The sequence below is a fragment of the Pogona vitticeps genome, chromosome 1, assembly GCF_051106095.1.
Source record: "Pogona vitticeps strain Pit_001003342236 chromosome 1, PviZW2.1, whole genome shotgun sequence".
In the NCBI taxonomy this organism is placed as follows: Eukaryota; Metazoa; Chordata; class Lepidosauria; order Squamata; family Agamidae; genus Pogona; species Pogona vitticeps.
In genome coordinates this window covers 166,234,064-166,246,236 of record NC_135783.1, presented here as the reverse complement: position 1 = coordinate 166,246,236, position 12,173 = coordinate 166,234,064, and the positions used below count along the sequence as shown (strand labels likewise).

At 38.6% G+C, this 12,173-nt stretch overlaps 1 protein-coding gene across 11 annotated transcripts in view; it reads right to left on the bottom strand.

Annotated features, from left to right (window-relative positions):
* The window catches only part of ITSN2 (intersectin 2), a 137,374-nt gene that overhangs the window by 93,008 nt on the left and 32,193 nt on the right, over positions 1–12,173 (bottom strand). For all 11 annotated transcript variants that reach the window (XR_012080246.2, XM_020796749.3, XM_072976725.2 and 8 more), the window contains 7 exons: positions 9,696–9,792; positions 9,246–9,388; positions 7,423–7,486; positions 6,502–6,639; positions 6,327–6,409; positions 5,574–5,836; positions 3,580–3,729 (listed from right to left, as the gene is read on the bottom strand). Coding sequence is in view for 10 of the 11 variants with exons in the window: in XM_020796749.3 (XP_020652408.3) it covers positions 3,580–3,729; positions 5,574–5,836; positions 6,327–6,409; positions 6,502–6,639; positions 7,423–7,486; positions 9,246–9,388; positions 9,696–9,792 (938 nt within the window). In the remaining variant the exon portion in view is untranslated. The remainder of the gene's footprint in view (positions 1–3,579; positions 3,730–5,573; positions 5,837–6,326; positions 6,410–6,501; positions 6,640–7,422; positions 7,487–9,245; positions 9,389–9,695; positions 9,793–12,173) is intronic.

Below are 12,173 nucleotides of genomic sequence, written 5' to 3'. Positions count from 1 at the left end.
AAAAACAAAAAACAGAACAAAACAACTCAAACAACCCCAATGCACATTTGAAATGTATAAGTTTATTGTTCTACCCCCAGGTTATAACAATGTCTATATTTATGTCTATATTTAGACATAAAACTAATGCAGAGAATACACATAAAATAAAAAATAGTAAGATACAAACTATTGCCCAAAATCTTATTATGCAAGTTATAACTACAGAAGGGTGGTGATATCACTGGTGAAGGAGATTTTTATTAATTAAATGCCTCCTCCTCCTGTTTCCCAATGCTTTGGCACAAGAAAACAGATTACTTGTAAGTTGGAAATCTCTAATTACTGAAAATCTGCTGCTGGTGGAAGATTTTCACCTCACTGTTATGGTACTTCTGAAATCATGAAGTTACCAATAATCTGGCCCAACAGAGTTTCACTTACCGAATCATGAAGGGAGCATGTACGTTATGCTGAAAATTTATTGTGCAGTTATGTAAAGGGTGTAAGTTTTAGAGGTGAATTCTCAAGTTAAGAAAGCTCAGTAAACATTATCTATATAATGTATATGGAGATTTCTCAACTTGAAGCAATCCATCTCCAAACGCTATGCCTTTTATGTAACTCCAGAACAGGATTTCGGCTACTATCTGAGGTTCTCTATCTATCTTTGGTCACTGTTCCAGGAGAACCATACAAAATCTGTCCTCAAGGTACATGAAAGTAGTTGGAAACTGTAGCCTAGTAGATACTTTCCATAATGGTCCACAAGTAAAATTAACCAGGAACTGTGAGGTCAACTTCTTTTTCTGAAAACGAGGATACCACAGAGATACCACAGTACCAGGTCAGTCCTGTGCAGAGTTTATTAATTGGCTGTCCTTGGAAAAGAACTTTAAAATTACAACCACTTCCCATTGAACAGTTGGAAGAGCTGCATCAAAGTGTACCTATCAGGACAAAAACTCTTGAAATGATATGCACAAATATTAAAAAAGGGGGGACTGGTCTATTTGCTGAGCATTAACTGTATACTCATACTTGCTTCTACTGTTACCAAAGACTACAATGTTCTGCTTTATCATAAACCATCTTCAATCTTTCCTTTTCATAATAATCAGCTAGTACAGCTGTACTTGTACTGGCAATGGGACCAAGAGGAGGGCCTCCTCTGCTGATCTTAATCGCAGAGAAGATGCATATAGGGAAATACGGTACTTCAGGTAGCCTGGACCCAAGCTGTATAGGGCTTTATAGGTAATGACCAGCACTGTGAATTGGGCCCAGAAACGGACTGGTAGACAGTGCAGTTCTTGTAACAGGTGTGTTATATGCTCCTTGTAGCCTGCCCCAGTCAGTAGTCTGGCCGCAGAGTTTTGCACCAGCTGAAGTTTCCAAACCGTCTTCAAAGGCAGCCCCATCTAGGGCGTGTTACAGTAATTCAACAGGATGTAACTAAGGCATGTGTCACTGTAGCCAGATCTGACATCTCAAGGACATCAGATCCAGCTTTAGCTGTGCAAATGCACTCCTGTCCACCACCGAGACCTGGGCATCCAGGCTTAGGGATGAATCCAGGAGTGCACCCAAGCAGCGGATCTGTTCTATTAGTCAGTTTATAGTTTGGGGAAACATTTTTGAGTTTTTCCCCCTTTAGAGAAAGAAGTGGTAGCAACATTACCGAAAGCAGTAAAGATAAAAACCTCTTGCTTTATCTCATGTTATCTTGGAGTGTAATTCAACAATACCTTAAGATATAGTCAATATCTATCCACTCAAACTTACATCAAACTCCAGAACCATCAATGGAGTCAAAAGCTGATATGAGATGCAATGTAAAGATTTTTCTCTAACAACTGGTTTACTTTTGAATCATCAAGTGATAGTGATGTACTGCACTTGGCTAATACAATAGAGGCAATCAGTTTGAGTACTTCAGTCAGCACCATGTCATCTTCAGAAGCTTTCTCAAAAGTCAGCAACCCAATCAGCTGCCTATACTCTAGAAATTACAGGCTTAACTGGGATATGCAGCCATAGGAAAAGTGTGGACCTTCAGATGTTGTGAATGCAACAGCCAGCACCCCTGGAAAGGAAAGTTAACGCTGAGGACTGCTGGGGGCTGAAGTCCAACAAAAGTTGAAGGCAGACCACCCATCACTTACAGCTTAAATAATGAAGGTAGACAAAATCATACAATAGCTATAAACATTTCTAGGATTTGTTTTACATTTAAAAAAACAGGCTAAATGGAGTCATACTGATGAATATGGAAGAGCTTAGACTGTGAGGTACAATATTAATAAAATAATAAAATAACTGAGTTGGAAGGGAACTATAAGGCCATTGAGTCCAACCTGTTGCTCACTGTAGGAATCCAAGTCAAAGCAGATCTGACGGATAGTTGTCCAATTTTCTCTTGAATGCCTCCTGCGCTGGAGCATTCACCACCTACAAAGGTGGTGCTCTAACGTTTTTTCCTGATATTCAGCCTAAATCTGGCTTCCTGTAGCTTGAGCCCATTATGTGTCCTGCACTCCGGGATGCTCAAGAACAGATCCTGCCCCTCCTCTGTATGATTATCCTATAAGTATTTGAAAAGTGCTATCATATCTCCCCTCAATCTTTGTTTCTCAAGGCTAAACACACTGAGTTCTTTCAGTCTTTCCTCATAGGGCTTGGTTTCCAGATCCCTGACCATCTTCGTTGCCCTCCTCTGAACTTACTCCAGTTTGTTGGCATCCTCCTTAAAGTGTGGTGTCCAGAACTGGACACAGTACTCATGATGAGGCCTAACTAGTGCTAAATACAGGAGACTAGTACCTTACCAACAAAAGTCTGAATAGTCAAAGCTATGGTTTTTCCAGCAGTGATATATGGAAGTGCGAGCTGGACCATAAAGAAGGATGACCACCAAAGAACTGATGCTTTTGAATTGTGATGCTGGAAGAGACTCTTGAGAGTCCCCTGGACTGCAAGGAAAATAAACCTATCCATTCTAAAGGAAATCAACCCTGAGTGCTCACTGGAAGGACAGATCCTGAAGCTGAGGCTCCAGTACTTTGGCCATCTCGAGAAGAGAAGACTCCCTGGAAAAGACCCTGATGTTGGGAAAGTGTGAAGGCAAGAGGAGAAGGGGACGACAGAGGATGAGATGGTTGGACAGTGTAATCGAAGCTACCGACATGAATTTGACCAGACTCTGGGAGGCAGTGGAAGACAGGAGGGCCTGGCATGCTCTGGTCCATGGGGTCACAAAGAGTCGGACACGACTAAATGACTAAAGAACAACAGTACCTCATGAGATTTGGAGACTATATTTCCGTTAATGCAGCCTAAAACTGTACTTGTCATTTTTGTAGCCACATTGCACTATTGGTTCATATTCAGCTTTTGATTACAACAATTCTAAGATCCTTCTATTTCATAATATAACTGAGCCAAGGACCCCTCATCTTGTAACTGTGCATTTGGGTTTTTAACTTAGGTGTAGGTTTGGCACTTATCCCAGTTATATTCAGCCTGTTGTTTTCTACCCAGTGTTCAAGCTTATCAATGCCTAATGGTACTTCCATATGTTTTTTGCAGGACAGGACTTACCAGTGCATCTAGTTCAAGATTAAGGCTCTTCTTTTTAGAGGTCAACTTGACCATTACTTCTTGTTCTCTATTACGTTGATTAAGAAGATCCTGTCGCCGAATCCTCTCCCATTCTAGACGACGCTGGTGCTCAAGTTCCTGCTTTGCTGCCTGTAGCGGCAAATTAAATAAATAGATCAGTGGGTGTTTATTTATGACATTTTAGTACTTTGATTTCATCTAGAGGTCCCAGCAGAGGAGCATACCCCAATCAAAGAAAAGTAGATATATTTCATCTGGGATGGTTGTTCTCTTCCATTTAGCATGCAGCTTCAGGAGGGACACACACAGAGCAGTGAGCGAAGAACGGAACATCTACCTAGCCAGCCATATCAACCGAATGAACTCTGACAATCAATGTGATGATAGATGAGCCAAATCACCCCCACATTTAGAAGAGCCAAGACTCTGAAGACCTGGGTTCAGATCCTCCCTTGAGAAATTAACAGGGGTGGGCAGTGATAAAACCAAACTTCACATACTTCAGAAACCCAACTAGAGTTGCCTTAAGTCAGATGCAAGTTGATAGCACTTATCATAACGTAACATGCCATCTAACAGCTGAACAGCTCAAAGGACAGTTCAGAAAATAAAGCATAAAACTATATAATATAAAACACAACAAAATATAATATAAACATCTAAACAAAATTTGAAATAAATAATTGTTCCAAAATGTGATCGAATAAAAACAATGTAAAGAACAGCAGTAATGTACAATTTAAAGACACTACTGAGTTCAAAAATTCTGGGAGAATTTAAAAAAAGCCTTCACCATAATATAGGTGGGAGGCAATCCTCTCTGGATATGGCCTTTCACAGTCAAGTTGATGCCCTTGCTCCTCCCTTCCTAAGTAATCATTTTTTGGTGGGGGCACACCCGGAGGAGTAGAATACTACAACAATGGATTTTGCTGGAATACCACTGTACATAGATACTTTTATGTGGTAAGCAGAAAGTAGCATAATATCTTCTGAATGGTGTTCTTATGTACTCTGGTTTGGAAGGGGTTTCAGACACAGATCAGCAGAGCAGGGCTTAGCCAGGACTAGCTGACATGTCTATTCCCTACTTGCCAGTGCTGCTGGCAGGGACAGAATGAGCAAAAGCTGTCCTCTTGGAAAATGTAAGAGATGATGTGGAGCTGGTCTTTCTTCACTTGGCTTACCACCTGTTACAAGATACTACTTTTGATGTGGAGAAACCAGATAGGGAGTTTTAATTCAACTCTGAGGAACTGGACTTGTCCATGAAAGCTCACATTAAAAAAATACAACAATTAGTCTTTAAGGTGCCACCACGATTTTGTCTTTATTTGTTCTTTTATTATTATTGTTATTTGGTTGTTTAGGTATCAGACTGAATTTCATTTCCTTAATCCTTTATTCCTTTATCCTCTTGACTGACAGATTGGACTGTACTTAAACTCTGAGCCAAATTATGATTTTTGTCTTTGTGCAACGGGTGTATTTTTGCAATATCCTACTCCATTACTATTTTAATTTTTTTTAAAAAATATTGTGCTCTATAGTTTACCTTAGATACTTTATGATCAAAAAGTGGAATAAAAATAGCAGAAATTCCATAAAGCAAAAAAGTAAATAAGTGGATATTCTGTTACATTCCATAATGTATTAGTCTGCATAAGACAATATCCATCTTAACCATTTTCTAAGTTATCAGAAAATAACCTCATTGGGCATTTTGAGACTCAGCAAACAGAACCCACAACTTCCTCAAAAGACATTTGTTCCCAGTTTGTCCTTCTCCTATTATACTAGCTTTGCTCTTTGGGCTGTTAGCTAGGAAACAAATCTCATACATAAATGAGTGTATATGTAAGGATTACACACACACAAAAATGGACATGCACTCAAGGAAATAATATAATCACAGTGTTAAATCAAACACACATCTCTCACAAATCTAATGCAAAAATATTGGAGAAAACAACCTCCCGTCTTTCCATTTCCTTCCTCTTTTCCTCCTCTCTTTGCTTTTCCAGTTCACGTTGTCTTTCCAAGTGCCTTTCCAGTTCCAGTTGTTTTTTCCGCTCCTGTTCCTGCTGTTCTCTCTCTCTCCGTTCCTTTTCTTCTCTCTCCCTTTGAGCTTTACGTTCTGCCTCTCTCTGCTGCTGCTCCAACAGGACTTGACGGCGTTTCTCAAGTTCCATGTTGCCTCTCTCATAGTTGGCTTTTCTCTTATCCTCAAAGGTAACTAGATTAAAGAAGAGCAAGTAGAATCAGCTACAAAAATTGATCAAGCACAGGTTCTTTGCTTGAACAACACAAAATAATGGACATGGGTGAATTATAAGCATAGATGATTGAAAAATGCCCAGTAAAATATAAAATACAAATGGAGAAGTGTTATTTATATGAACACAGAACTGGACTGATTTTAAGGCCAAGTGTTCTTCATATCCTGCCTGTTGCTTCCCTACATCCCAGAACACAGCCCTTCTCTGTTCATTTTCACTGCTGTCTTTATTTTAATCCTTTGAGGTACTGACAAAGGATTAAAATAACTGTTTCTGTAAAAAATAACAACGCATATTTGAGTTCCATAATTCAGTTAAAGTACTTGAATAGTTCCTATTAAGTAAGAACAAAATAAAAACTTAATATTAGCAATAATCAATACAACCTAGCTCCACCACCCTGACACCTTTACACTCTAATGTGAAAGCTTCTAATCTCATTGTTACCTGGAAGTTTTTGTGGAGGGTCTTCTTGTATTTTCTGATAAGTTGGCAGAAGACAATTTGTATTTTCAACACACTTTCCATTTCTAAAGAGAAGAAATAGTATATCCGTTTTTACATTAGGTCTTTTAGTATTTACCACAGAATTTAAATTAACAGGTCACCTTGTGTTATGCACCTGAAAGTAGGTGGCACTAACTCAAGAGGCAGGGTTAAGGGGAGTGGTTGCCCAGCTTTGGCCATATCAGTTAAGTGCATAGCTAAGATGAACTCCTCTGCTTTCAGTTGTCCATCACCATCAATGTCAGCAAGTGACCTAGGAAGGACAGAACAGGTACGTCAATAAAATTGTGGGAATAAGGGGCAGCAGTAAGCTGTAACACGAAGAAGAACTTCTTTATTGGATGCTTGATAAATTATCATTGCTTTTTGAAATTTTCTGTGTTCTTTGTATTGTGTGTACATTTGTTGATGTGTATCTGAACAGGTCAAATGACAATCATAAACTTACTGATACTGATAAAAGGCTAGCAGTATCTGCTTCAGTGCAGCAGTGTCAAAGACACATTATCAAGTGGACTAACTTTGAATAAGTAACATTTTAAACTAGCACACGGTAAAATTCTGTGTACTGTATGTTCTTAAGATACTTGTTTAGAGGGACCAGAAATATGACCCCAATGTTTTGTAAAGGGAATCTAGGCTCTTTCTCATTACACTGATTTTAAGTCAAGAATTAAGCCCATGCTTAACTTTTCTGTGCACAGACATGTTATCAAGGCGCTAAAAACATTTCTCCACTATTGACTTCTATCTGCTCCAGGGGGAACAAACAAACAAGCAAGCAAGCAAGCAAGCAAGCAGCAGTCTGAAAGAAGTTAAATTAATATAGTAAACTCATTTCCACCACAAACTTCTGTAACCCCAAAAAATAATATATTAAAATATAGTACAGTATTACATAAACAACATGGATACTAACATTTAAAACATACTTTACTATTTCTTCAAAAGTTATCCTGCACTTGATAATATTTTGAATCTGTCATAAAGTATCACAAAAGTATGAGGGTCTTTATCAATATATAAAGAAACTTACCAAATAGTAGCTAACTGGGTCTGGGATAACTTTGATTGAAGAAGGGCATTTTTTGCCTGAAATCCTTAGTAAATCAAATATTACATTTACTAAGTATGTTAATATGCACATTTAGTTAGACCAAAGAACTCATGATGCAGATGGTAAATAATAAATCAACTATCCAACTGGATTTAAGTTTAAGTTTTATCCAAAGAGACCTAGCCCTACAAAGATGCATCCACAGCACAATCCTGGATATGGTTACTCAGAAGTAAGAGCCATTACAATTTTTAAGATACTGTATATTTTCAAGTAAATAAGTATAGGATTACAGCCCCGCTAACACCATCATGAAAATCCTCCAACAAACAAATGTATTTACACTATACTGTACATTTATAATGGGGTTCTACTTCCCTATCTAGGCTTGACAGTAATTAGTTCATTTGAAGGAAGTTTATTACAAAATGATAATTTTCCTTTTAAAATTATAATCCTTTTACAGTATAATAACTATAAGCTTTTGAATCAAATCTGACTGATGGCAAAAGTTTTTCAAGAATTTCCAGATACAGAGTGCTTAGAAGTGGTCTACTGTTCCCCTACTGCATAAATAAAGGAGAATATTTTGTCAATTAGTTCAGAAATTAGAAATAACATTGTGGTAAACTGATCCCCCACTTCCATCCATATTTCAATGCCCGCAGTCATGAAACATGCTCAGATGTGACCACACACCGGTAGCTGCGTTTACCAATATCATCCCATATTACTACACATCCAAAGCTGACCCATCCTCTTCACTTCTACTCTACAAAACTCAGTACTTCACATCGTCTTTCCCCAACCTAGTATCGCATGGATGTGCTATAACTAGGACCTCAATTCTGATTCCCCTCACCCAACCAGAATGGCCATTGGGTCATGATATCTTGGGATGATGGGAGCTGTTATCCAACAGACACCTGGGGGATGTCAGGGAGGCGAAGCCTGCTTCACTATATGGATGACAAATATCATTTTCAGGACGAATTAGCAGGTCATCACAGACTACTGACTGGACAAGACTGAATTTTCACCCTCTTTATGGGAGTTTCTACTCTTCACAGATATACTTTTCCATTTTGATATCTTGCTTTGTCTCTGAGCAGGGAGACAGGGATTCAGTGCTGCAGCCTGTCAAGTGGCAGGGAAAAATTGGGTTTTGTACTGCAATTCCCAGAATGCCTGCTCACCATGATGTGTGTAGTATTCTATCATTTGCAGTACAAGAAACAAAGGTTTCCCATCTATGTGTACAAGTTACTTTAAGGAGTTTATTCTTAGGTTTTTAGACCCCTAAAGGTACATTCTATTGCTTCACTATATATTTAAAGCAGCTGACCATTTCTGATATCCTATCTACCTTGTTCTTCAGTAAATATAAATTGAAAACTGAATTTATTCAGGTCTTTTGCCTAGCCATATTACTGATGTAAGAGACTACTTATCATACATATTAACTTGTTTGTTATGGAGATCAAAGGAAACTCTGGAAAAGAGATGTGGAGTATGATACTCCTATGTCAGGTTTGGATTTAATAATTGTGCGCAATCACAGTGAAAAAATAGATGGCAAAGGGTGTCTCCACCCCTCCTACCTCACAGAACCGAAACTGTAGACTTGTTCGTAAATCTCAAAGTCCAGTCTTACCAAAGAGAACAACCAAGGACCATGTATGTGCATGTGACCTCTTTAGAAAACATAGCAATAATGGCTGGATTCTACACAAAACTAAAAATATGTGTCTATTTTTTCTTTTAAAAAATCTGCATTTTATGAGGTAAAATTTTATACTAACCTGACAAGTATCCACTCATGCTTTTATCAAGACCATTAAATTTCTGCCTATATTTTAATCTGGAAGCCTGTGGAACTGCCCAATCTGAAGAGCCAGTCTTCGGTGAATTTCCAGTTAGTGAGGTAGTCGAAGAAGAATTTGAACTGCAATATGAAAATGAGATCATGCTTTCAAAGCCACTAGCATAATATAATGGAACATTCAAATTGGCAAATCCTCCTCCATTTGTGGGCAGCAATAGGTTATGCTACTCTTTACATGAAAACATTACTTAAGTCTTTCCAAGTGCCATGCGCTTTCCAAGAGCCTAGCACATACAGTACTTGCTGTAATCTAGCAATTTTACTAAAAATTATTGAAAACCAGTCCCTGTTCAAATGTGTGTAAGTTACTTCTCAGGTTATAGTTGATAACTGAGACATGAACATTTTTGTGCCTGTAAATGCATACCTACTAGATCCTAAATCTATCAGAGATTGTGTCTTCTGGATATTGGCACCGCTAAATCCTCTCATCATGGAACTATATGAGCTGGAATGAGGAAGTGCTGAAATAATAAAGAAACAGATCAAGTTAATCATTTTGCAGTGGAAGACAACCACCACCGATTGCTATATGACCAGAAATCCCATCATTACAATTAACTAGTTGTGTTGAACAATGCCATAAACCATACCATGCAGGGGTCATAACAGATACTGTACATAGGCATTATGTAAAGGGGCCAGCTTTGAAAACAGGTTTGACTATAGTATCCCAATACATAATATATGTCACATACAGCACTGATGGTACCTGTCTGTCATGGGTTTGGAGTGAAAGTTCCATCCTATGGGGAGTGGAAGGCGGGACATCAGGGGGGAGGAGCTGTACTGTATATATTTGGGGGAAGTCCTTCGTAAGAGAGCTGACGTGGAGAAGTGGAGTTGGAGTCTGTGGGTCAGACTGAGTACAACTGTTCTTCAGAGAGTACATACCTGATAGGTTCAGGTTTCTATCTAGGTAGCCAGAACGGATAAGTTCAGGGTCTGTGTGTTACCTTAAAGTATTCCGTGGGAACCAATCTGTTGTATGTGTATGATTGGGACTATCCCAAGTTCCAGTATCCTATTTACCTGATCCTTTTATTTACCCTGTTTGTTTTTTCAATAAACCTTGTTCTCTTGTTTATTAAAATCCATTCCTGGTCTGGGTGACTTGGGAGAGCGAATGGTTGGTGGCAGCATAACTACAGGGTGGGATGCTCCAGTAGGTCTGGGGTTGCTACAATATACATGTACCCTACTCTTTATTCATTTATCCCATGCATTCTCCATTTTAGTCCCTCCATATGTCCAACTTTTCTCTCATCTACAATCCATAATAATAAACATTTAATAATAAACATTTAATAAACATTTAGTTAATTAATGTTGAACAACCTTTGAGTGATTACAATGTACATAACTGTTGCTGGGATCAGGATTCTTTACTAGCCAGTAGAAAACAAAGGTAGACCATTAGCCCAGACACAAATTGTGGCTTTCTACAAGAAATAGGAATTTGTGCAAGATTCTCAGTATCATTTGGGCTTCTGTTTTCTTTAACAAAACAGTCTCTGAAGCTTTAATTTAGAAAGGGAGGGATGATGGGAACAGGCAGCTTAACCCTTTCCTTCCACATTTGTGGAATCATTTGGACGACCTGAAATCCATTTGTTTCTACATATCTGCTATTTTAAAAAAATAGCTACAATTTCATTAATTTAATCAGAAAATTCAATGTTATTTTAGGTTTAACAATCAGCAATTTAACTCACTACTTTAGTGGGTGACTGAGTTTGATGACCCATTTCAAGTTATTCGAAGTAATAATATTTAAACCACTAAAATATACATTAATAAGGATGAATGCAACATATTTTGCTGTGGATTTTCTCTAACAATTTAACAATAACTTCAACATATTTAAAATTAACATCATCACATCAGCACCAACACTAATACACCTAGCAAAAGGAAAGATGTAGGGTGCCTATCCTTTTCCCCCTCCATATGGGGAAAGGTAGTATGGATAAGAAAGCTGGCGTGGCAGTGTGGCGTTCACCCTTATTATGTTACATAAGTCATGCATTATTCATGTTTTATGCTGATGTGGTTGAGAGGTGGGGCCACTAGAGATGTTAAAAGCTGGAGCCAGAGAGGAGTTTAGTTTACAGTCTGGAGTAGAGTTGGATTGGGGGGGGGAGAGATAGTTGGGATATCTGAGGTGTAATTAGTCTGAGGAGTGAATAGTAACCTGTGAGATTTAAATAGAAGATTGATGCTTGATGAACCTGAAGTAAATACTTATGAATTATTAAAGAAGCATCTGTAATTAATAAAGCTGTTTTAAGAAAAAGAGAAAACTGAATGGACCTTCATCTTTCCTAAGCAAAGTACAGTGGTGCCCTGCATGACAATGATAATCTGTTCCAGGAAAATCGTTGTTAAACGAAATCGTCATCATGCGAAAAACAATTCCCCATTGGAATGCACTGAAACCCATTTAATGCGTTCCAATGGGGAAATTACCTCGTCTTCCAGCGAAGATCACCCACAGGGGAAGCCATTTTCCGAGCACTGATCAGCTGTTAAAATGGCTGCCCTGCGAAGCATGGGTCCGGAAAACACAGGTCAGCCATTTTAGGAACCCAACGATCAGCTGTAAAGATCGTCGTCTTGTGAATAAATAGTCCGCGAAGCATGGACCTAATCAACGTCCAGCGGAATTCCCCCATAGGAATGACTGTTTTGTGAATCGCTATAGCGATTGCAAAAAGTCACTGTCCTGTGGATTCGTCGTACAGAGGGGTCGCCTAGCGAGGTACCACTGTACGTTGATAAAGAAATCAACTGCTGGCAGCGTGTGAAAAGGTGTGGTTTTTTTGGTTTGCCTTTGTGAGCTCTG